Source organism: Cebus imitator, unplaced genomic scaffold (assembly GCF_001604975.1).
Source record: "Cebus imitator isolate Cc_AM_T3 unplaced genomic scaffold, Cebus_imitator-1.0 Scaffold227, whole genome shotgun sequence".
Taxonomy (NCBI): Eukaryota; Metazoa; Chordata; class Mammalia; order Primates; family Cebidae; genus Cebus; species Cebus imitator.
In genome coordinates, this window is record NW_016107542.1 from 1,685,153 (window position 1) to 1,712,422 (window position 27,270).

The window sequence follows — 27,270 nt, forward strand, 5'->3', positions numbered from 1 at the left end:
ATTCTGGGCTAAGGGCTTCCAGCAGATTGACTCACGTATTTATTGTCTCCGAACAGGTGATTATTATTAACAGCAGGTGTCCTCTGTTTTCTCATAGAACCAAGATAAACTAGGTAGGCAGCTGGTGCCTGCTAACCACTGATCAAGGACAAACTAGAAAGTATTCTCCACGAGGGAGCCACAGGGGCAGGGTCACATATCCCGTGCCTAAAGAATTGTTTTAGCTGGTGTATGATACACATATACTGTTTTGTTACTTTAGAATGCTCCAAGTAGTTTTCCACTTGGGTGGGGGGACAGCTAGGTTTTCCTTGCCACTGCTATTAGCAAACAATTTAGTTTTATCGTGAACTCAGCATTTCTCAGCAATCATACACTCAGCATTTCTCAAGACATATCTATTGTTTTCCCAAGAACTGCAGACCAGACATGCAAAACCAGTCTCAGTCTACTATCTCAGTACTCTGAAAAGATACCAAAAGAACTGCATCTTACATAACTGCTCTTTTAATAAGGACGAGCCATCTCGAGCAGCCAGGTGAATAGCCTGTATAGAAAAATCACATCTTTCAGAAAATCTCCCTGTATATCCAGATTAAATAAATAAAATTAAAAAAAAAAAAACAAAAACCCAAAACCAAAACACTTTATTTGCAAAAACAGATGACCTGAATTTGGCCTGTGGACCACTGTTTGCTGACACCTGGCTAGAGGAAGAGCCTGTAAGGCCCTGGAAGACCTGTTCCAGCTCATTAACAGTGAAAGAAACAATAGATTTTATTTTTGAGAAAGGTATATAAGGACTTGGGCCACAGGAAGGACATGGAACCAGAGGCTTCAAGAGAGCGCAGCTCATGCATATGGGCATCAACTGATGAAGGTCACAGGCAAAAAAATAAAAAGGGGGGGTCAGCTTTTAAAGACAGAAATGAGTTAGAAAAATAATCTTCCTCCACTTTTGCTGGGAACTTGCATACACAGGCAAAGAGAGACAGACCAAAGCTGGTGTTTAACTATATGAATTAGTGAATGAAGAAGGAAGAAGCCTAGAATGAGAGAAAGGATTGAACGAAAGTTGGCAAGACAAGAGAATGGAGAAAAGTTTACATGTATATTAATTCAGGTAGGGCAAGCTTCCCTAATGAGATAATTGCTCCAATCTGGATGGCAGGTGAAGATGTAAAGAAAGAGTCTAATATATTAGTTCTCCATAGGAAAAAGCAAATAGGGAGTGTTCCAGATGATGATGGCTTTCAGGGTGGGTCATCAACGGAGAAATGACGGTAAGATGTATGCCAAGTGGAGGTGGAAGCAAGAAAAAATAATATACTGGAGGAAGAACCTATAATCCATAAGTAATCAATAAGCAATATTCATTCAGAGCCATATTTTCATACTGTAACAGCTGCCTATTGCTGCTGTAACAAATTACCACATTTAGTGGCTAAAAACAAGACAAACTTATTATCTTGTTATTGTGGAGGTCAGAATTCCCAAAAGGGTCTGGAGTCACTAAAATCAAGGTGTTGGCCAAATTGTAGTGCTTTCTGAAGGGTCTAGAAAATAATTTTTTCCTCCTTTTCCAGCTTCTAGAGGTTGTCACCATTTCTTGGTTTCTGGCCTCCTTCCATTTTCAAAGCCAGCGACGTCAGGTTGAGTCTCAGACTGCATCACTCTGACCAATTCTTCCACCTCTCTCTACCACTTTTAAGAACCCTTGTAACTACACGGGGCACACCTGGATAATCCAGGATAATCTCCCTATTTTAAGTTGAACCAATTAGCAACCTGAGTTCCATTTGTAACTTAATATATTCACAGGTTCCAGGGATTAAGATGTGGACATCTTTGGAGGCCCATTCTACTGCTTATCACACAAACATAAATTATGTTTTTAAAATTATCACATTAGCTTGAGTGAAACATATGACTTTTTTTTTTCTAGTACTGAAGAAAACATATCCAACGAGATTAAGCTATTTGGAACACAGTAATTTTTTCCTCAATTTTGTTTATGTTCTTCACTAAGGGTAAGGTACAGTGGTATATAAGAATCAATTAATCTTTCATGATATATTTTCCACTTGTACATTTGTACTTTATTTTTCATTTACAGACTTTTAATTTTATATAAAAGTTCCCACGAGTCTGAAAGTGTTTACAGCATGCATTTCAAGGTCTGGGCTGTTCAAACTATAAATGCGTCTAAAAAGTCTATGAGGCTCACAGAGCTGAAAGTTGTTAATGAAGTTGACAGGGAAGTCATTCAGAGAAAGAAGTGGAAATCAAAACTGAGGAAACCAAAATTTACTAGGGGGTAGTGGTGCCAGAACAGTCTTAAGCTCCATATCCAAGTGAATTTCTATCAGTAACTCTAAAGTTACACTCTAAGGAAGAGGATACATCCTGGTTTCATGAGCACCAACCCATGCTACCAGCTGTGCCACAGGCAGCCCCAAAGACCTTGAAAAGCCCTCTGTCAGCACTTCTCAATGGTTCCATGAGGATCCATGCTGTGCAGAGGCAGGCAGGCAGAGGCCAAGGTGCTGGCATGTGATCAGATGGAGGAAGTGACCACAGGCAGTGGACACACCAGAACACACAAAACAAATACCACATTATCACAAGCATTCCTGCTGACCTGGGAACATGATCATCACCAACAGAAAGGCCACATATATGAAAATGTTAACTAGAAAAGGTTACTCACTTGAGGGTCATCAGCCACCTTGGAGACCAGTTCTGCCAGCAACAGTAACTTTAGATAAACATATGTAGGAGAAAAAATATGTATGTATGTGTATATACATACATACATACAAAATGATGGAATCATTTTGCCAGTTTCTGTGAATGAATCATTAGCTCTACGAAATAAGATAGTTAGGCTGTCACAGGCCCAAAGAACAAATTATTATAACATTTTCTGAAGTAGTTTCTATCTTGTGGTTGGAATAATATACCTCTTTGGGAAGTTACCTTTTAACTTGCTTAAATTCTATATATTATCCTTTCTCTCCATTTCACAAACAAGTACTTATAAAACCTTTTATTCATTTCTACTTGTTAAGATTTAATTCAAGGCTAGCTATGACTGTCTAGTTAGCACTAATTATGTTTATGCTTCTTCTCTAATGTTCCCATTTTCTTTTCTAATTGACTTGTTTCCCCAATCTATTTTGTTGGTTGTGTTTTTCAAAGCATTGAATTAGTTTGCCTTTGATTACCACGTTGGCTACATACCAAAGAATGCTGTTGGATTCTTTGTAATTCCATGAATCATTTGACTCAACATTCAAAAATTGTTTGCAGGGTATTCTTCCAGTTGCAATACAGTATTATCAATGCCTTCATCTGTCTTTTTATTATGTTTTATCAATTTCAGCTTTTAGGTTTATCTTTGTACAGTCCCAAAAATGATAATCTAATTATATACACTATTGCTTAGATTGTCAAAGCAGAATTGATTTCTTCAAATCTAATCCAGAGTAGAAAGCAATCAAATACCTATCAGATACTTGTGTATTTATGGAAAGGGGAAGGAGATACAACTAAAAAAGATCGGGAACCTACTATGTGTCTGTCTGCCTGCCTATCTTCTCTACTTACCTACCTAAATTAATCTTCACAAAAGCCCTATGAAGAAATGTCCTTATGCTTATTTTGTTGAGAAGAAACCTAAGACTCAAGCAAGGATATTATATATAACTTTCCCATGTTGCAAAGATATTAAATGGGAAATACAGAATTTAAATACAGCCATGGAACATAGCATGGGAGGAACAACATAAGAAGTAGAGCCAGCCTGACCTGGGTTTTAATCACAACTCTACCACTATCAACCAACTATGTGATCCCATGCCTGACCCCATGAGGTCAAGGCTGCAGTGAGCCAAGATTGTGCCACTGAACTCTAGCCTGGGAAACAGAGCAAGACCCTGTCTCAAAAACAAAAACAAAACAAAACAAAACAAACAAACAAAAAAATTATGTGATTCCGGACAAGTTAAATTCTTTGAGCCTTAGACTTCCCAATATATGAACAGACAGTGTTAACATGAGGACTGAATTTGCTCCTGTTTGCAAAGGGACCTAAAACAGTGCTTCTACCATGTTGTATTATCTTTAAAACTCAATTTTCAAATACTATTGATAAAACCATAGAATTCCATTTAATAATAAGGTCATAAGATGGTGATTTTAAAATGAAATAAATGTCTCTAGCTAAGTGGGATTCCAGGAAGGGTACCGTATGCTTTGACTTCAGGTTGACACTGTAAACTCAATCTTGGGCTGGAGCCCAAAGTCAGTTTATGTACTGATCAAGCCACTTATGATTCAAGCAAGCAAATACCATAATAAGGGCTGGATTGAACATGGAGGAGATGCTTGTGCATGCATGTATTTGTTATAATGGGGATGATTACACAACTGGAAATAATTGATCAACTTAGATGAGTATCAGCATACATGCTTGACCTGAGTCTTTCTCTTTCTTCTTCAAAAAAGTCAATGAAGGAATAAGGCCCTTTAAAGCCTTTTTTACAGAATCAGGGAGATTGTTCACATGCAGATTTGGAACTTCCTTACTCAATGCTTTCTTTTCAACATTCTATACTTAGCTTGAACTGTGTAACATTTTACAAATAATATATAGCTCAGCAATCTCCTCAGATTTCAATTTGATTAACCTTAGTTAATAAAAGTGATCAAAAAAACGGTAGGTAATGGCAACTATTTTGGATGTTTTTTCAAGGTGAAAAGAAACATCTTGAAATTTCAATATAAGGAATCCAAAGCATTATTATTTTCTTTAAATGTCTCCCAAACAAGAACCAAATAAATCAAGGCATTTTGCATTTAGCATTGATACATGGTTTTACAACTGAGGAAAAAGTTGCTGACTTTAATTTTTAGTTTTATAACATTTGCAAGGATTATTAACATTCCATTTGGTAAAACCTTGTGTTCCTTGGTTACTTCTCTATACATGTGTATGTATACTTTTCTATCTATCTTTAAATAGTTTTTATTGAAACCTGCTAAGAAGGCCAAGATCTCTGGTAGTTTGCTCCACACATGGCAAATTCTGTCCTGTAGTTCTGTTGGTCTTGCTCTTTTGGGCTAGCCAGCTGTCTTGGCAATGTGTGCTGCTGGCCACTCTGTACATAGGGCAGCGTATTTACATCACGATTCTAACTGTTAAGGATTTTTTGCCTGCCCTGGGGACACAGCAGCAGATGTACATTTATACTGCTTCTAAATCTCTAAGACACACTTATAAGTGAGGTGGTAAAGTGTTCAACTTAGAATATGGGCCTTAGTTGCCTTGGAAGAGAAAAGTAGTTTCAAAAACAGGACCATTTAACACTACCATTAAGGCCAAAGCAAGAGGGGACTTTGGCCCAAGACCCACATTATGGAGAACTCTGCTTTGTCTTTTCCATTGCCATTCCCTTTCCTACAGTGTAAGGAGTCTGCAGAGCCAATGGATGTGACTTCTTGGAGCCTGTGCTTCCCTCCCTTTCCCCAGACCACCTCCTCTTGTTATCTGAGACACTAGAATTCCCTGCCCCATGGCTCTGAGTTCCCTTCCAGGCCCAGGCAGGTCTCTTCTCCAAATCTACCATTCAGAGGCATGAAGGGACAGCCAAAAAGGGGCAGCTATTTGCAAAAGGTAGACAAAACTTGAACACTGGGCTGAGGTATCCACAAATCTGAGCACAAAGCTGTTTATAAGATGGGGAGTGATGAAGCAGTCTAGGGGCCAGAGGCTGGGGACAGGTGCTGGCTATGTCTATGTCACTATTTTCTGGCATGGAACTCAGGGGAGACAGAATTACAAATCCAAACTCAGCCTTCCAAGTTGTTATCAAGACATATTTGTCAAGGTAGGTGGATAGATTTTATTTATAGTCTGATTCATAACTTTTAAAATATTTAGACATATGGTATCCTGAGCTCTGCAAATTGCCTGGTTAGGCCAGGCAGCACATCCTTTAAGCAGATAAAGCTATAGGGGAAATAGAATGAACCTTGCTCCTAATTTAACACTGGCTCCCCTATATTATTTAATAGGAAAGCACAGCATTAATTTATTATATCAGAGGACCATATCTTAATTTTGATTATACCACCTCTGTTTTTTGGAAATCATTAACTGGAGAGACAGAGTGGCAGTTAGAAACCTGTTCTCTTTGTGCTATGAAAACCTTTACAAGTATCAATCAGGTTTGAAGTGCTTGTATTATCATCACACAAGGCCCATATTCTTGCAGAGAATCTCTAATTTTTATGACATTTTATGGGAGTATATTTCATGTAAGGATGGCATAAAGAAAGGAAGAAAACAATTCTTGTGAGTTTAGGAATTTGCCTATCCCAAACAAGAGCTATTTCTTTATAAGGGGGTCCAGGAACCACTATCTTCACCTGTGGTTGAGAGCAAAACCACCCTGAAGACAATCTCAAAGCCAGAGCCATGTGGGCTAGGCACAGGATGACAGAGTGCAGCAAAGTGGCCAGTAGGTGGCACCATCATGCTTACTCTATGCCAGGGAATCTTTTCCTCTGGTTGGGGCGGCCCAAATAGCTGCAGTGCTACCTGACAAACTCTTCACTAAACAAATAACTTAGTGGTGTACTTTGCTGAAGAGGACTGTGTGCTGAGATGTCTCTCCTAATGTCTACAGTGACCATTTTAGTCCTTGAAGAATTTTAAAAAGTCTTCAATTTCTATTTTTGTTTCTTTCCCCACTTCTAAGTACTTTAGGAAAATTGCTGTCGTTGTAAGCACCTACGAAAGCCCAGCTTCACAGTATTTCTCTGAAATAGTATTGACAGACACTTTCTAAGGAGAAGGTACACTTTTTGGTCTCGGAGCTTTTTCTTCCCCAGGGTAAAGAAATCGAGTGTATCAATCATGAAATCCAAGGAGATCATCCTATCAATTGGTAGTCTGTCCTTCCCTCACTCCTTTGTACTTCCTTCCTTGAGTATTTTTTTGGGTACCTACTGTGTGATTGTGTTTAGACCACACTTATAAGCAAACTTTTCTCCATTCCCTGAAGAGAATGAGAGGAGAGGTTATAGCCCAGAGCCAGCAGGGAAGAAAGCCATGCAATGGAAGCTAATGAGCAGGGATCCCAGAGGGAAAGAACCATAACCCTGGGCTGCCGAGTCAACAGATTGTTTTCTCAAATGCAAGAAGAAAAATGAACAGAACGACAAACCAGGGAAAAGGAAGAGATATGGGACATGGAGCCAATTCTTGGGAACTTTGGGGTCACTTTTATTTTCAAATTGTTAGAAATTGTGCTAATGTAGATGAGCAGATTTACAACTAAAACCAAACTACGAATTCTTAAAAAAAATGTTTGATTTAGGTCTGGTCTCGGGGTGGGTGTAGAGGAGCTATACGGTGTTAATTTGTTATTTTCTGGCAGATTTAGTTTTCCAAATGCAATTTGCTTAGACTAATATTCCATTTAGTTTGCATATTCTAAACATCTACTAACAAAAAGTGGAAGGGGGAAGACAGCAAGACTGTTGAGAAGCATCCTGTAAGGCAGAGAAAAAAGGCCTTATTATTACAAAATAATAAAGCTTATAAACTAGGCACCTGGCTTGTGATTGTCAGAGAGAAAATGTGTGTCTATGTGTTTGGGGTAAGTTGCATATAGTCCCTATTCTGAAACTATAAGTAATTTATATGGTGAAAAGCTGAAATACAGATTAAGCTCAGCCCATTTGACTATTTAAAGTGAGGCAGTCCTACTTTTCTAAAGTTAGTTCTACCACTTGCTAGTTTTGATTTGGGGCAACTTTCAATTTCTCTTTTCCTCACTGGTAAAATGGGTATACTAAGACATCTTTTGCAAGGTTTAGGTGAATATTAAATAAGAATGTAAGACACCTAGCATAGTGATTGGCACAAGGCCTGCCCTCAACTAGAAAATTAATAATATAATAAATGAGCTTTACTATAAATAGCAACAATCAACAATATAACTTTGACAAATATTCCTTACATTTTCTAAGCTACTACTGTTCCAAAATTGTTTTTTTTTTTTTTCCTGCAAACTGTCTCAACTTGTGATAATGTTCTTTCCTTTTAAAATACTATGTTAGAACAAGTCTATTGTTCAACAGGGACATTTAAAGTGTATTCCCTAGTCATGCTAGTACAATGTTCACTAAAATTTGTTTTTCTTTGGTTTGATTTTACTTTCAGCACCAATACTTGTTTACTATGACTGTAATTCTACCTTCTACCAAATGGAATTCTTTCATTAACTTTTATCCCAAAAGCTAACCTGTACAATTATTATTGCTCTTCTTCAGTTTTTAGGTTTTGAAGATTTTTCTTCCTTCTAAAAAAACTGACTGAGTACATCAATTTTGATGAATCCAAGACATTTTTCTTTTGATGGTAAATTGTTACAGGTTAATTTTTTTTCTAAAAATATTACTGAAATGTTATCTTTTCTATATTGATATTCACAATTCAATATTTAACAACTCTACTAGTTTTTCTTGATATGAAAATGGCTAAAGAAGTGGCTTAGAGTATTAAGTATAATTAAATTATGATTACAAGAATTTAGATATATTTAATAGATTAAAAGGTTTGTAACAAAATAATTTTATGAATAAAAATGTTACAGATTTAGTGACTATATTAATGGACTATGTGTTTTAAAGAGATAAAGCAGAAAGATTCTAAATAGTCATAACATTTGAATAAAAGGACATTTTTTCTGCTCAAATTTTCTGGTCAGAGTTGTACAGAAAGCTTTATGATTTTTAAAATTGTTAATTAACAGTTACGTAAGCAGATGCAACTTTATTTTATTCCTACTCTTACAATTTCACCACTTCCCGAAAGCCTGTAGACAAATTTAAAAAAAAAAAGAAAAGAAAAGAAAAGAAAAGAAACTCTAGACTTGCATATGCTTTAAATAATTTACTAGTCAGTATTAATGTAGTAGTAGACTGACATTTAGAGGAAAACTTTTTTGGACTGTGAAGCTGTTTCCAGTTTGGGCAAGGGGATCCATTGTCTAGTAGTCTTTATTTCAACAACACCAACAAAAACATTTATAACAGTGAAATGACAGTGTTACAGTGAATTCAAAAGTGATAGTTTGTATGCTTGTATATTTTGTTTATATGTAAAACGTTTTGGTCTGTTCTGCTTGCCTGCTCAAATAATGTAAGTAATGTTAATTTTAAAACTCATTTACTGAGTTCACATTATTGAAAAGATACATTAATCGTTCTTATGTTACTTTAAAAGGAAAGTCTTTTTCCTTTCTTATGAAACTATTTAACTGACACATTCTCCAAAGAAAGCATCTATAAAGGCAAAATAAATGTCCCGCAAAGTTTCTGACTATTTGGCACGTTTGCCCCTGAAATTGTTCTTGCTCCAATCCTACCCCAATCTGTAGCAAGTGATAAGCATGGCAGATTAACAGCAAGGACTTTGGTGCCAGACTGCATGGTTTCAGAACCCGATTTCAAAATTTAGTAGTTGTGTGACCTTGGGCAAGTTACTTGTTGGCTCTGTGTCTCATTTCTTTTTCTTTTTCTTTTTGTTTTTTTGAGACAGAGTCCAGCTCTGTTGCCCAGGCTAGAGTGCAGTGGTGTAATCTAGGCTCACTGCAACCTCTGCTTCCCGAGTTCAAGCAATTTTCCTGTCTCAACCTCCTGAGTAGCTAGGGCTACAGGTGTATACCACCAAGCCCAGCTAATTTTTTTGTAGTTTTAGTAGAGACAGGGTTTCACCATATTGGCCAGGCTGATCTCAAACTCCTGACCTCAGGTGATCCACCTGCCTCGGCCTCCCAAAGTGCTGGGATTACAGGCGTGAGCCACTTGCCCAGCCTCTCATTTCATCATTTGTAAAATAGGTGTAATAATAGTATCCACTTATAGGTCTGTGGGAAGTTATTAACATATATATATGACACTTAGAATAGTACCTGGCACACAATTGCTACGTAGGTGTTAGCTTCACTTCAAATCTTTGACCCTTTATCCTAATTCAATTTCTCCTCTTGTCTGTTGAATTTGGCAGTGTTTATTTGGTTTACCTGGTGCTTGAACCTTAGGTTTCCCAGGAAAACTTCCCCCTGGCTGTGTGAACATTCCCCTGTGCCTGGGATGTTTTTCACCCCTTTCCTTCAGATTCTGTCTTCACAGAGTTAACATCTTTCGTCCTTTAGCTCTCACCTCGCACATCCCTGCTTAAAGCATAGGGCGCTAAATCTAGCCTGAGTGGACCAGGGAAGGCTTGTTCCAATCAGGCTAGATTTAGCACCCCATGCTTTAAGCATTCTTATATCCCTTTAACTTTTCTTCACAGCACTTAAAGTTTGTAGCTATAGTTATGTGACTATTTAAATATGTATATCCCATTGAAATATAAGCTCCTCGAAGGCAGGGTAAAAATCCATTTTGTTCATTATATCCCTATCATGATAGATTTGGCATAAAGTATTTGCACGAGAAAAACTTGTTTAATAAATGATAAATAAATTTCAGAGATCAGAAATTTGAAGTTCAACACAAGTCAACAAGACTATACCACTAGACATGACAGAACCGAAGTAGAATTCACGCTTGATTCAAAGTCCTTCATTGTTTCCAGGTATTACATCTTTGATTATACAAATCAAACAAAGGACTCTGCAGTTAGTATTGTGGAGCTTCTAGAATGATAAGTGTATAAATCAGAAAGACTAGAACTATTTAAGGTATTCTGTAAGAACTGAGTCTCCCAGGGAAACTGATTTTTAAGACATGAAGTAGGAGTTAGAATGGGCACGGGGAGATAGGCAGAGGCTTCTAGGTAGAAAGAACCATTTACACGCAGTAGTCCAAGGATGAGAAAAGCTTGCTGAATGAGGACAGAGAAAAGGCCACTGTGACTGGAACAGAAAGAGTAGGAAGTGGGAGGTTGATATTGATCAGAGAGGCAGGGTCAGATCATGCAAGAGCTCATGTTAGTAACGGAAGGGAAAGCCACTGAAGCATTTCAAGTGGGGAATGACACAGTCAGCTTTGCATTTTCATAAGATGATACTGACTGCACTATGAGGGATTTGAGAGACGGAAAACTTAGTAATTGGTTGGAGATGGAAGTCAAGATAGAAGGACATAAAAAGGGAATGCTCACATGTCTGATATGATCAACTGGAAAGATTGTGGCGCCATTTACTGAGAAAGAGCTATTAGTAGATACAGCAAGACTATTAATTTTGTTAGGTATATAATATGCTCTTTTTTTTTGAGACGGAGTTTCACTCATGTTACCCAGGCTGGAGTGCAATGGCGCGATCTCGGCTCACCGCAACCTCCGCCTCCTGGGTTCAGGCAATTCTCCTGCCTCAGCCTCCTGAGTAGCTGGGATTACAGGCACGCACCACCATGCCCAGCTAATTTTTTGTATTTTTTGTAGAGACGGGGTTTCACCATGTTGACCAGGATGGTCTCGATCTCTTGACCTCGTGATCCACCCGCCTCGGCCTCCCAAAGTGCTGGGATTACAGGCTTGAGCCACCGCGCCTGGCCTATAATATGCTCTTAATAAATAGTGACAATTGGTATTGTCTTTGTGGTTGCTGTTATTACTCATTATTCCATACCACTCTCTGTGACTGGGAGTTATGGTGATTTTTATAGATTTCAATGGATTTTGGCCTGATATATTGCTCCCACTAATGTACCCAAGCACATCTGGATCTGGTGATTGGAAAAGGAAGTCACCCAAGGGACCAAGAGAAGGTAGGCCTAGGATACTGTGAGGAGAACATGAGAAAACAGACTTCCTATTTTTTGAATTTCCTTCTCTTTTTCCCCAAATCAATAAATTTTAGATACGATAGTATGACCATGACCAACAGATTTATTAGAGCAAACAGTTATATAAGTCATCAATGCTGTATGGGAAGATTAAATAAAATTAGCCTTAATTTGCCTTTTAGGGTAAATAATGGATGAGCATAGATAGGTCAAAGGGCTTTCCTATAAACTGAGTAAGCAAAGAAATCAAACAGTATGCTTAGATCTTTGACCTTGTTTTTTTTTTAATTTAGATTTTATGTATATATCTTTGCCTCATGTAAAATCTGTCATATTCATTTAGATTGTTTACATGTAGAGAAAAAAAGAATACCTATTATGATGGTTAGTTGGCACTATTGATTATGTAGCCCATTTTAATTCAGGTGCCACCTGTGCAAGCATACCAGGAGATTGCTAAGCCTTCACACTGTGTGACTGGCTTATGTCCACTGCCTTTGTTCCCTAGAGATGCATACTTGCACCTAGTAAACCAAAGGAATTACTTTGGTTATTTGGAATGCTAATCATGCATCAGGATTAGCCACATGGTGTGAATGAGAATCCCCACTATCATTATCCTGTTTATCCTGTTAAAGAAGTCCTAGAGCATTTGAGGTAGATGGCAAATGTGTTAAGTATTCTAAAAGGCAAAGTCCATTTCTGAAGTCTTGAGCCAAGTTGAGAAATTTTATAGTACTGAATCCACGTGCTAACTAGGCATTTTCTAACAAGGCATCTATAAAACAAGTAAAGAAAGAGGCAATGAAAGGAAGTCAAATGTAAGAAAAGTCCAGATTGTTTTGGTCACGTGAGGTCCTGCTTACAATGGAAAAGCCACAGTGATTCCTGCTTAATCACACATATAATATTTGACATCATTTAAGATTAATCATCATCAGGGACCATCATACAAAGACATATAGATTGCTATACAGCAAGGGGTTTTAAAGAAGTAGAAGAGATGAATATTTTAACTGACCTTCTAGACAAGTTTGACATGTATTTCATTTACACTAGAATATTATGGAGGTCCTTGAAGTATTGTAATATATTTTAATGTATAACTTGTTATGTTAAACTAGGAACAGCATCTAATAATATATATTTTCATTCTTTTTTATTTATATACACACATACACCTAGTTTAAAAGTGAACATGTCTTTTTTGCTGCCTTGGGTAATTTGTCACATTTTCTAATTTGGTGTAATTCAACAAGGTATAAACCACCCCTGCCTGCAGCATTCAATATAACAAAATAAGCTAGTGCTGAATCATTTGAACATTTGCATCTATTCCTCATTATATTAACCAGCTCTTGTTCATATTCAGAGTTTTAGCTTTTTGACACTTGTTGAAGATAAGTCATTTTGATTACTGTCCAGAAATTCTGAAGAAGAGAATTTCCCCCCTCACATCATCAGTGCTTAGAAGCATGGGATTGAAAATCAAGACTGTGTTCGAAAAAAAAATCTCTACCATTTTTTAGCTGAGTAATCATTTAACCTTTCTGTGCCTTAGCTTTCTACATAACCTCGGATGCTTATTGTCAAACAGATAAAGTAGAACCTATCGCAAGGACTTGTGTCAAGTGCTATATTACAGGTAAAAAACATTGATCTGTGCCTGGCACATAGTAAGTGTCCAAAAAATGTTGGTTATCATCATTACCATTTTTAGCCTTCTAAAATACAATTATTTACTTTGTTCTTGGGGACTAGGAAAAAGATTCTATAAAAGAATAGCCTAGAATATTCAAACATTTTCCTTTGTATTCCTAGCAATCTGCTTTATCAGAAGCATCAATCTTTTTCCCATTTAAAATATTTTTCATATTCCAATGGTTCTCAAGCTTTTCTTTTACATAGGTACCTGTATAATAGAGATAATCCATGAACTTTCACATGATACAATCTACAGTTTTAGAATCTTTTGATTAAGCACATATGAACAGAGGGATTTAAGGAACCCTTGCAGTAACTACACAGCCCCTCCTGGGTCTGAGGCTGACTTGGCTAGGAATCATGGTTTTAATCAATAATTAATATTTAGACTGAAGTGTAATTCTAGTTTATTTTTAAAAACCCAGTGGGTCATGGCTCTTTTAGCCTTTCTTACCTCGCCCATGACTGCTATAGGAGTCTCTCCTGTTGCCTGAGCAACACGATGTTCTACTAAGTAAAACATATATTCATCGTAGAGTAGACGAATCAGGTGGAAGGAGCCAAAGCTAGCAGCACTGCGTAAGGTTAAGTCCCGAATAACCATTGAACTGTTCCAAGAGAAAAGACATATATGCAGCTAATATTAGTGACAAGAATTAGCATTCAACCTATCTTTCCTCTTTAAAAATGTCAAGCTGGGAGCCTATATGGTTGGTATAGCATAAAACCTGCCATGAAATAATTTCACTATTGAAAGCAGTTGGCTCAACTCATTTAAATAGAGTAATAAAGAGGTAATTCTCACTGAGACTTGATCCTTTTTAGAGACAGATAGGTCTCAATGGAAAAGTCATTTTACTATCATAGGCAAGTCTGCTCCTTCTATCAAACTCACAAATTAATCAGAATTGAACAAAAATATCTCTGAAAGGTTGACCATTCATCAACACCCTAAGAAAAAGCAACTCGAAGTAAAAATCTTATTGACAAGGGTTGGCAGTCTGTACCCTCTCAATGATAATGACCTTGGGGGTATGTATTAAGAAAAATATGTATTTCTGCCAGACAAAATTTACAAAATATACTAAGCAATGTTCTCAGATGTGGCAATATAGAATATAGGCAAGCATGTACAGGGATTCCAGCAATGTTTTTGGAAGGCAAATGTATTAAGTGCTTCCAGTTTCTTAACAATTTCCATTTAAATTAAGGCACATTTCCATTAAAAATAAGCATAAGATCAATTAAGAAATATCTATCTTTGAAAAAGCAAATATTTAATGTATCCAATACCAAAATATAAGCAATAATATTAATAAAATACCAATAATAAACTCTACTATATTTAAAATGGAAATGAGTCCAAAATAAAATCTTGGCTTAAAAATGCCAATCATTAAGCTTATTCATGCACTTTAAAACTTAAAATATTCCTAATTTAGAGTCAGGGTGAAGTGTGTTTGAGTGTGTGTATGTGTATGTTTCTTATCACTTTCATTTAGTGGCCTTTTCCTAAAGATTTTTGGCCTATGAACAACCATTCTTTCTCAGCAGGAAGAGGTAAAATCTCACCTATACCTCGTTTTACAGTAAAGAATTATAAAACATCAGGCAAATGGAAAAACGACTGTACTTCTGTTTTCTGTTTCATTTTTCAATCTTGTTTAAATAGAGACTACTAGTACATCAAATTGTATGCATTGAACTTGGCAAGTGACAGATCATCACTGTCCATCTGAAACACAGAAGCCTTGGATTTTGTCTCTTCATTAACTGACTGTTGACCTCACAAAGATCATTTCCCCAAGATGTTTTTCCTCTTGCATGGAAACAAAACCCTACTTTTAGTCTTAGCTAACTAACATGCTTATTTAAAGGATAAAATAAGTTAAAGGATATGAAATCAACTCATGAATGAATAGAACGCTATTCAAATGTAAGTGATTGTGGTTATAATACACAGAATAGGAGAAGCTTTCATCATCCTCATTTATTTATGGGTAGCAAGAATAGCAATTATCTGATGATGGCAGAGGACTTCTCATTTCTGTGGATCTATTTACTAAAATAATGATTATGAGGACGATAATAATAATGATAAGCACGGGTTTGTAGTTATACAGACCCAGGTTACCATGATGTGATTTCAGTTGTGATCACATAATTTTTTGTAAGGTTCAAAGTTTAGCCTAAGAGTCAACTGACATAACGTATGTGAAATCATAAGAAAACTATCCATGTAACTATACTGTTATATACATTAGTGTTAATAATATATTCATTATTATAAATAGTTAGGTCTAGTGAATGAGATCTTAGAACTGATTACCTTAATGAATTCCTGAAGTTTACAACTCTATAAATAATTATTAAAAATAAATGAATACTTTCCTTTGCATGCCAAAATATATGACAACATTCTATATATAATTCTATCCATGATTTTTCCTAAAATTCAGTGACATACTACCAATTTGTAAAAATTATTTATAAGAGTATAATAGCTATGTGAAAATAAATATTTCTATTCCTATGGAAAAAAAATTAAAGCAGTAAATCACTTGCTAAAAAAAAAAAGCAAAAGCCACACAAAAATAAAATGTTACATAACATTTTTATCAATACTAACAATGACATGAAATAAATGATTTTTAAAGCAAAGCATGAATAGAATATTTACTCCTAATTGCATTTATCTTGCTGAAGAAAGCTAGCAAATATTTAAAATTTTCAAAATTTAAAAATGTAAAGTATAAGACAAATGGCTAACAAACATACAAAAACATGACTAATCTTATTTAGAATTAAAGAAATGAAAATTAAGATACCATATACAATCTATAAAAACTGTCAGAAGTTAAAAGACCCAATGTTACAGTTGGTTTGGAAAACTCTGCTGTATCTAAACATTTTGTTGAGAGAAATTTGGCAGTATGTGTCAAAATTTAAAATGTCAAAATCTTTTGACTTTTTTTTTTTTTTTTTGAGACGGAGTTTCGCTCTTCTTACCCAGGCTGGAGTGCAATGGCGCGATCTCGGCTCACCGCAACCTCCGCCTCCTGGGTTCAGGCAATTCTCCTGCCTCAGCCTCCCGAGTAGCTGGGATTACAGGCACGCGCCACCATGCCCAGCTAATTTTTTGTATTTTTAGTAGAGACGGGGTTTCGCCGTGTTGACCAGGATGGTCTCGATCTCTTGACCTCGTGATCCACCCGCCTCGGCCTCCCAAAGTGGTGGGATTACAGGCTTGAGCCACCGCGCCCGGCCCCTCTTTTGACATTTTAATTAGATTGAGCCAGCATCTAATTCTAGAAATTTACACAAATGACCAAAGACAGTTAAAACTGCAGCACAATATTCGTACTAGTTAGGAACTAGGAGAAAAAGGTAAATATCCTTAAAAAGATACTCTAGTAGGATGCTGATTAAATAGATTATGGTTCATTTAGATAAATAATTTTATGCAATTATTATAAAAATGAAGCAGAAATATAAGTAGTAACATAGAAAGGTGTTTAAAATATAATGGTTAAGTTGAAGCAAGATATATGAGCTTATTTACATAAAAACTCTCCATATGTCAAAAATTCCTACTCCTAGATAAATTGGAATATCTAATACTTTATTAGCATTGAGATCACACACTTCATTAAACTAGTATTAGTCACTTAAACATTTATATCCTTTTACTTGAACTTATCCAAAGATATATGTATAGTTATATATGAAGATAATCATAACAGTATTTTTAAAAACTATATCAAAACACCAAAACCCATCTTAATGTTCAAGAAAAAGGGAATGTTTAAATAATGTATGAGGCATAAACATAATAAAATGATATGAGGACAATAAACATTATGTTTCTGAAGATATTTAATGGCAAGAAATGTTCAAGACATGATGGTAAACAAAAAATATTAAGAAAAATATGGGTAAATAGTCTACGGTAAATGACTGGATCCCAATTTTATTTAACACAAAAAGAAAACATTTAACCAGTGGTAATTTCTGGGTAGAAGTTTTTGTATATCCCAGGTTATCTTTCTAAAAAATTAATTAATTTTTTTAGAGATGGGGGTATTGCCCAGGCTGGGGTGCAGTGATGCCATTATACTTCACTGCACCCTTGAACTCCTGGGTTCCAATGATCTTACCCTCTTCCCCTCCCATAGGCACTTGCTACCATGCCCAGCTAATTATTTTATTTTGTTAGAGATGGGGTCTCACTATGCTGCCCGGGTTGGTCTCAAACTCACTATGTTGCCGGGGCTGGACTCAAGTGATCCTCCTGCCTCAGCCTCCCAATTAGCTGGGATTACAGGTGCAAGCCTGTATTTACCAGAATTTCTAATGTGAGCACATATTAATTGCGTAATAAAAATATTTATTTTAAAATATGACATTCATTATATAATAATATAGAAAAACAACACTGAATCAGGTGAATGTTAATAAATGTTTGCAGGAATAAATATCACAGATACAGAATGAATTTTTTATATATTTCTAAGTTCAAATTTTAGGCCTTTGTATTTAGGCCTTTTATATTTTAGGCCTTTGTATTAAAATATAATAACCCTGAAATCATGTGAACAACTAAGGAGAATGTTTATAACAAGTAGTTTTCTGATACCATTTTAGAAATGCAAGTTCAACTTTTTCCAAGAAAACTCACATTTATCTATTCAGCAGATATTTATCATGTTCCTACTCTATGGCAGGGTCTTGGTTCAGAGAAATCAGACAAAATTTGGTTTAAAAAAAAGTTCACATTCTGTTAGGTGAGACAGTCAGTAAATATACAGGTAGATAAAAAAATATAAAGATAGGGAATAAAACATCTATAAATCAGGGCCAGAGATTGGAGAGTGATGGAGGCAGGCATTTTAAATTGGGGTATCTGAAAAATTCTTTCTGAGGAGGTGATAATCTGAGCAGAAACTGGATTGAAGTGAGGAAATGAACACAGGTGAAGAGTTTTCCTGGCAGAAAGGAGAGTAAATAAAAGACCTTGAGGCAAAACTGTTTGCTGTGTTCAAAGAGCGGACAGGAGGCTAATAAGGTAGGAAGGCAGTGAGCAAAGAGAAGAATACATGATAGGACCTGGAGGTCCCTAGTGACTGGACTGTGTAGGGTCTAGTAGGCCATGATAAGGCCTTTGGATTTCATTCTGAGTGTTTTGGAAACTTTTTGGATGGTTAGGCATTCATCTTATTTCAGCATAAAGTGTACATATAATACTAAATACTGCTGGAAGTTTTTTTTTAAAATTATTAATTCTCAATTATAATACCTGGTTATTTAAAAAACACTGACAAGTAGACAAGTATGTCATGAAATTATTGTCATATGTTTAGAAAAGAATCAGTTGAATTGTATCATTAACGCTGTATCTACTTTATTATCTCTGTGTCAGGCCTCTGCTCTACATGCCAAGTATTAAATGACACAATTAACAGTTTAATTGGAATCCTATTGTCCGATTCAGACTTCTGTAAGATATGCTGTAAAACTGACTCCACTGAATTGTTGCTAAGTTACCATGAATTCAACACTTTTTAAGATCAGAGGTGTAAACGTTAATTATTTTATAATGGACAAGAAATATCTTTGTATATTTATCTTTATAACTCATGGTGTGGAAATCGAAACACATACCCTAACACATGATAGTCAACCTGCCTCTTCTGAGTGTTTGAAGATGCATCACACCCTTCAGGTGAGAACATCACATCTGTGATCCTTATGTGAACTCTCTTTGAAAAGTGCTTACAGTTGATTCAAAAAGAGTATTACTTTTTGGAAGATTCATATATTGTCCAGTTGTAGGCAAAGTAGGCACAGGGTGCTATACATTTCATTTTTTAAAAATGGGATATCAAAGCTATACATTTCATTCTTTAAAAATGGGATATCTGAATCACCTTCAGGGTGGCCCTGAAGAATGCTCTCTGCTGTTATTCACAAAACACACAAGCTGAGAAATGGCCCACATAACATCTCCATTTCTACCCAAGAAAGACAGTGATTTTTTTTCCTGCTTCCCAGGGAACCACCATTAGTCGCTTAAAGCCAGGTTAGGCAAGGAGAGAGCCCCCATTCAGAGCAGGGTCTGTTTGCAGTGCTATATCAACTGCTACTATCGTGATTGTGTGCAAGTTCATTTCTATATTTCTATGCATGTAAATATATACAAAGAATTTTAGAAATTTGAAGATTAAGCAACTGATTTTAGAACATGAAGTGTCTGTGTATGTGATTACCAACTTTATAATGGCATTTACAAATTTACAAATTTTTGGCATCTGTAATGCCAAAAACATTTAACAATATTCTAATTCTGCTTCTCTGATAGTTTGTGAATGCAATTTTTATTACTCTATATGTTCTTATGTCTCAGAAGAAACAGTTCAGATATTAAAGGTTCAAGTTTCTAAGCTATTGATTTTGCCTACCAGCAGGAGGTATGCATCTGTCTGAATGTGCCTTTCCTTCTGGGGCCCTGAACTGTATGCCTTCGAGTCTTTTTGAAATGAAAATAATAACCATAATAGTGTCTAATAATAACAACCCAATTATCCCCAACTCAGGGAGGACAGAGGGCAGGTAAGTGATGACCTACTGGGTGTGTATATCTGCAGAGAACTGAAATACAAGTAAGTAATTTTCTCTCCTTGCAAGATACCTGTAACAGATCTCTGTGGAGATGAAGGCTCTAGTGATGTATTTCTAAAACAATATTAACTAAAGATAGAAGAAAAAAACCCCAACAACCACAGTAGAAGTAAGGGCAAGTCTGACACTAACAACATAAGAACGCAGTAGGAAGAAAAAAACCACCTTGCTTTTTTGGATGTAGAGGATGGACTCGGCCTTTGGTGCTGTAGGTTTTGGAACAGCCAGTCAGTGTACTGCTGTTTCATCAATCATCATGGAGCACATATAACATTTATGTCATTTTCTGAGAAAAACACTCAATAAATAAAAAAACTCTCAGGCAACTGGGAAAATATCTGAAATCCTAAAAACTGTTAACGAATTAAAATTTCTAGTTCTACCAATACTACAACTGTTGCTGCATCTACTTTGAGAACACTGTGATAATGCATTTCAAATCCTCCCAGGAAAACTTAATTTCTCATCAACACATTTCTCATTAACACCCAGATCTAAATCTAGCACTGGCTTCACTGATGCATACCAGTGGGTCACAGAGCCAGGCAACACCTTAATAATGTGTTCCTAGAATTATGTGGGCTAAAGGTATTAAATATATGAGAGGCAGAACTGTGGAATTGTACAACTACAAAAACAAAAACCAAACAACAGCAAAAAACTGGCTGGCTTTCTTTCATTGCATTTGACCCTTGGGTAGACACTAGACAGCAATTTTCAGGATGTTAGGGCAATGTAACTCTTAATGAAACAGGTAATGTAGATCTATATGTTTACTTCAGTTTAAGAAATGCGAATTTGGACCAAATCAATGGAGAAAGAAAAAAGTCACTTAAAATAAAACCAAAGGAACTACCATCAATATTAAAAGACCTCTGATTCCATCATGATAACCAATGGTGGTAACAATATGTTATATAGTCTGGGTTCACTGAGTTTACAAGTACTAGTAGTTCCTAAATTGTGTTATTCATAGTCTCTCCTTCCTCACAACTAGCTTTGGACACACCACTGATGTCAAGATGATGACTATCATGTAGCCACTGATACAGTCGGGCGAATGTCCTGTGGCCACCACTTTCTGGTATGTTCATGGCTGCACAGAATCTACACTAGATACTGCCTATACTTTACAGCAGATATTAATCTTAGAGCCAAATCAGTGTGGCAGTTTTATCTAAAGAAGCTCAAAACTGAACTCTCACCACAAGAACCAATACCAGAGTTAAAAATAAAATTTACCCAACTTATGAAAGAGAATTCCACCTGCCAGTTCTATCCTACATATATGGTAGAAACACTGACCTACAAAGGTCATAAATGCTGGTTTTAATCTTTGTGGCAGTTATAGTCAACAGCTCATCACAGCATCTGATGTATGTCATGTAATCAGAAAGCTCTTTTCTTCTGGGTGCTTCTATGTCTACAAAAATACATGTTTCTATCTATACTATTATAGTCAAAAAGTGATTTATTAATAAGCTGTGTTACTAATAGATTATTGGCTATCATTAGAATCACCAGGAGAGCTTTCTGAAAAAATTCCTGATCACCTCCATTTCTAATTGCTATCTCTTAACCACCAAGATTTTGATTTAGTAGGTCTTGGGAGCCACCCAGGATTTTTTCTGTTTTTTACATTAATTCTGATGTGCAGCCAGGTTTGAAAACAGTTGCAACTGATAAAATTAAGAAGTTAAATAGATAGTTCGGGGCATGCATCAGAATAAACTGAAGTACTTTTTAAAATATGACTTGCTGGGCCTTACCTCTACAGGTTCTGATACGGTAGATTTGGAGGAGGTGCTAAGAATTTGCATTTCTAACATGTTTCCAATTGATAATGATGCTACTGGTTTAGGGACCACATTCTGAACATCACTAAACTAGAGAACAAAAAGGAGACTAGTGTTAGGCCTCAAGAAAGTAGCCTAAATAATGTATGTTGCAAGAGGGAGGACAGTAGCCCTTTTCTGATTACTGCTGAACACATTTTCTAGACTGGAATCTCAGATGTTCCCATCTGAGAACATCTAGGGCTTTGAGCAAGAGATTTCTTTTCCTAGAAGAAAGTTTGTTTCCCTAAGTTTCTTGGTACACTTCTATGATGTTGTAATCACTGAGTTGAGTTGAAGGTAGTTATAACAGGGAGTTTGCACAAGCTAAAGTCCTTGCTCATTTCTTTTCTTTTGTCAGAGAAGCATACACATACACATACATATTTGCAGAATATGAAAAAGAAAGCTTAGGAAAAACCTAGATGATACCTGTAGAAAGACCATTTTAGCAGAAATTGCCTGGCGGCTTTAGGGAAACTGGGTCTTCCTTCATAGGGTTTTAGTGCTTGCATCATCACATTGTCAAGCCATGCAGCCCACTGCTCCAGGGTGCTCTGCTGCTGAAGAGTCATCTTGAAGTCTGTTTCTAGTCTCTGAACCATGTTGTCATCACACTGGCACACCCAGGAAGCCTGCTCCTGAGACAGTAACATGGAAAGCAAAGGAAAAGTTCAATTTTAATTGAATGTCAGCATCCTTTAATTGAATGTCAGCACACACACTAGATGCAAGAACAGAAAATTATAATAAAAGCTTCAAACAGTTAAATGAATCCAGAAAATAAACAATGACTTGTCAATTATTAAGGTAACACAATCCATCAGTTTTAAGGGATGAATTTATTTCCTTGCTCACTCTGGTACATAAAAAAGTGATGTCACATATAAGTATGACTTGGTTTTTCTTCATTAACTAGTCTGTGTAAAAGACTAAAATACATGATTACTTCAAAAAATAGAAGTCTGAACCTACAGTAGGCAGGGTTTTTCATTCCATTCAGCTTTCAAAAGTTATGTTTTTGTTCCCCATCAGATAAAACTTTAAAACCAATTCATTTAAGAAGATTTAGGGTAAGTCAGACAGATAAATAGACAGAATTGGCCAAAAGTGGTCCCCTCAAGATTAAAACAGAAATAAACACTGAATGGTACTAGGTAGAAGCATACACTGTTAAGAGTTTTATGGATTGGGAACAGAAATCTCAAGGGCTATCAAGGCAAGGCTATGAATGCAAATTAATTCAGAGAGCTGAAAACAACAATAACAACAACAACAAAAACTCTTTGGAGAAAATGTAGATATGCTTCCTGCCAAAAAATGTGCTTATTGCAATTTTCCCTCTGGTTCTGGGTGGGAAATTTCATGTTTGGTAACAGCAATGAAAATAGGAACTTTTAAGGCTACTTTTCAGTGGTTGCTGTAAGCTTTGTAATGTTTCTAGTGCTATGTTGTATTTTGAGATTTAAAAAAACCTATTCACTCAAGGAAAAACATAATTCTTTGGTAATGTAATATTTAACTAGGAATGAGAAGACATGGACTTTAGGTCTTTAATTAATGAAACTGACCTCAAGCAATTAATTTATGTGGGCCTCAGTTTCCCTAAGCATAAAATTAGAGAAATAAAATTTAATGAAAAATTTTAAGCTATGTTCATTAAGTCCAGATAATTTTGTCAAGATAGATGTCTTTGGAGAAGTGTCTTTGAGGCTCATACACACACACACACACATACACACACACACGTACATATATATATGAATTTTTCTCAAAAGAGTGTCTATAGCATTTTCCTATATGCTCTCAAAAAATAAGTTCATTCAAATTGACAACTTCAACTGAATAAATTCGTTATCTCCATCCTCTAGTTCCAGTATCTCTCCTGATCCTACAGACTTTACCTATTTGAGGGAATTTCAAACTTGAGGCACTTCAAATGCAAAATGCCCCAAACTCAACTTATTTTATTTTCCCAGGGAAGCATACTGTTTCTTCTACATCGCAGCTGATGATACTATTCACTCTCTTTTTTTCTCTTATCTAATTAGTCATAAATCCTTTCAGATGTTACCTTCTAAATACCACTTTTAAATATTTTAAGTATACTGAAATATAATTATAAAAAATGTAAATATGAATAAGCAAAAAGGAACAAAATATTAAGAATACTTAAAATGACAACAGTAAGAGATTATAACATATTGATGTATGTACCTTTCAGACTTTCCACATGCATACATAAATATACCTATGCATATATTATCATATATACATATACTATATTATTTATGCATACATTAATATTTTAAATTTGTATTTGTATTATGAAACACTTATTCAAATATTTATACATGTTTTATATTCTTATATGCTTATACATACTTAAATGTTTAAAATAAGAGGATCATATTATATTTTCTATTAGCTATTCTGCTTAGTTTCACTTAGTAATATATAATAACCATCTTTCCATGTAGGCAAATTAGACCTATATTTATTGTCCACTGAATGAATTTGTTTTATTGCATAATATACCATTATTTATACAATCAATCCCACATAGTTAGACATTTGTTTGTTCCAACATTTTAGTATTATAAATAAAGCTGTAATTAGTAGGATAGGTGTTTTTGTTTGTTTGCACATTGATAATTGGAAGGAGAAACTTACCAGTATTCATGAAGGAATTTAATTTCATTTTTTACCATAAATTCAAGCTCACTATTTACTTGGCAGTTAGTTTTTGCCAAGAAAAGATAATTTAAAACCAAACTTAGAGAAATAAAACCACAGCACATTATTCTGGCTTTTCAAAGTACTTTATATTATACTTCCTTTTACTACTCTCTAAAGTGAAAATATACTAACAATAGATCACATTGTAAATATTCCCTTGTGAAACAAATATAGGTATTTCAAGTCTATACTTGAAAAAGCTAAGGACAGTTAGAGATTTTCTTAACTTAGAAAAAATATATATCCAAAATGAAAAGCAGTCATGAGTTTCAAAATCAGAATGCCTTTTAAATACAGAAACACAAGTATGTGCAATAGCTAAGTTATCAGGTCAGTTCACCCAAACCTATTTAGCCCATAATGTAGATTTCAAAGCCTACCCATTTACACACAGAAAAATTAGAGAATGATACCACTGTAATACTATCAATTAAATGAAACAGGAAACCAATGATCCTGCAATAGAAAAATTATCTTAAATGCATAAAGAAAAGAAAATTTAATTAGAGGAGAATAAAGTAGTAAAAAGTGATATATGGATATCCTGAAAAGAACTTTTGGTACTTTCAAGCTCTTAGTGTATTATAATATTGACACATGTAATTTCATTGTTTTAAATAGAAGTCTCCTTATTACAAGAGTGTCATTCTTATATTGTCAGATTATTGAGGTTCATGTTACAGGAGTTGGGATGACTTCCAAATGAACTGAAGACGGGGATAATGGTGAAATGGGAGGCAAAGGACTCTTGGAAAATCTGGCAAAACTAGGAAAAGAAAAGGAAAGAAACAAGGGTGTTAAAGATGAAAATGCTTAACTTGAGAAAGAGATTACTCATTAAAATGTACAGAGGTGTGAAAAGTAAAATGTAGGGGGAAATGAAAGGCTCACTATTGTGTCATGGTACTCTGAAGAAAGGAAGAAGGTTTTGGAGGGCAGATGCTGAATCATACTGGTTTCAGCAACAACGACTATCATGGTAGACCCAGAAAAACATGACACTCAAAAACAGAGGAAAAGAAAGGGTATTCTCAAAATTGGTGGGCAGAGGGTAAGCAGTCTAGTAGATACATCACTAATCATTAATATGCAAAGATTTATCAAGATTAATTCTTATAACAAGGGAAGAACTCATTTGTAGAAATACTTCATTGAACTGCAGATACTCAAATACTTATGTGTATTTATACATATAACAATGCTAACAGAACACTGAAAACCTTTTTCAGATATTAGAAATAATTCTTTAAAATGTGTTCTGTTATTGAGCTTAAATTACTTTTGAAACTAGAAGTTGCCTTACTTCTTCAACTTCTCTTAAGATACTTTTATACTTTTTTATACTCTTAAATCTTTCCTGCAAAAAGATTTGAAATAGATATTACAGTATAGATTTTAAGGCAATATAAACTTTCAATACTCTTGCTTATTTAATTAATGTAAATTACATTGAAATATATAAAGTAAATGGTTTTGTAAAGCTGAGAAAGTTTGTTCCTGTAAAGAGCAAATTTGTATGTGTGTATGTGTTTTTGTAGATGGATACAGATTTTTTAAAAACTTTATATAACAATTTAAAGATAGATAGGTAGGTAGGTAGATAGATAGAAGTTTGAACCCAATCCATGAAAATCACAATGAACAACTAATTTATTATACTCTAGAATAGATCAAGCCCAAATATTACTTTTTGGTATATTTTAAATGATAAAAATAGGTAAGAAGTAGAAATTAAAATATCTAGAAAATAAAATAATAATTAGTTTACTTTTAAACAATGGTATCGTTTTTTTAACAGCCTTATTAAGATGTAATTCACATATTATACAATCCATTCATCTAAAGTATGCCATTCAAAGGCTTCTTTTAGTATATTCACAAAGTTGTACATCACTCACCACAATCAATTTTAGACCTTTTCATTTTTCTCAAAAATTAACCCCATGCCTCTTATTTGTTACCTCCAAATCTTCTCCATCCCCCAGCCCCAGGCAACCACCAATCTACCTTCTGTCTATACAGATTTATCTATTCCTGAATTTCATATGAACGGAATCATGCAATGTATAGTCCTTTGTACCTGGGTTCTTTCACTTTAGCTTAATGTTTCCAAGATTCATCTATGTTGCAGAATGAATCAAAACTTCATTTCTTTTTATTGCCCAATAATATTCCATTGTATGGATAGATCACATTTTGTTGGTTAATCAGTAATGCACATTTGGGTTGTTTCTGTTTTTATGTGGCTGATACAGTGCTGCTATGAACATCTATATATAAGTTTTGTGTGGACATGTTTTCTTTTCTCTTGAGTATGTAACAAGGAGTTGAATTGCTGAATCATATGATAACTCCATGCTTATCTTTTTGACAAATTGCCACACTGTTTTCCTAAGTGGCTACAGGATTTTATATTCTGAACAGCAGCGTATGAGTTTCCAATTTTTTCACATCCTCACCAATGGGATATATTATTATATGTCTTTTTGCTTAGACCCATTTTAGA

At 35.3% G+C, this 27,270-nt stretch overlaps 1 protein-coding gene across 14 annotated transcripts in view; it reads right to left on the minus strand.

Annotated features, from left to right (window-relative positions):
- RFX3 (regulatory factor X3) overlaps window positions 1-27,270 on the minus strand; it is a 296,327-nt gene that overhangs the window by 14,918 nt on the left and 254,139 nt on the right. For all 14 annotated transcript variants that reach the window (XM_037727298.1, XM_017496970.2, XM_037727308.1 and 11 more), the window contains 2 exons: window positions 22,458-22,666; window positions 13,967-14,120 (listed from right to left, as the gene is read on the minus strand). In XM_037727298.1, the coding sequence (XP_037583226.1) occupies window positions 13,967-14,120; window positions 22,458-22,666 (363 nt within the window). The remainder of the gene's footprint in view (window positions 1-13,966; window positions 14,121-22,457; window positions 22,667-27,270) is intronic.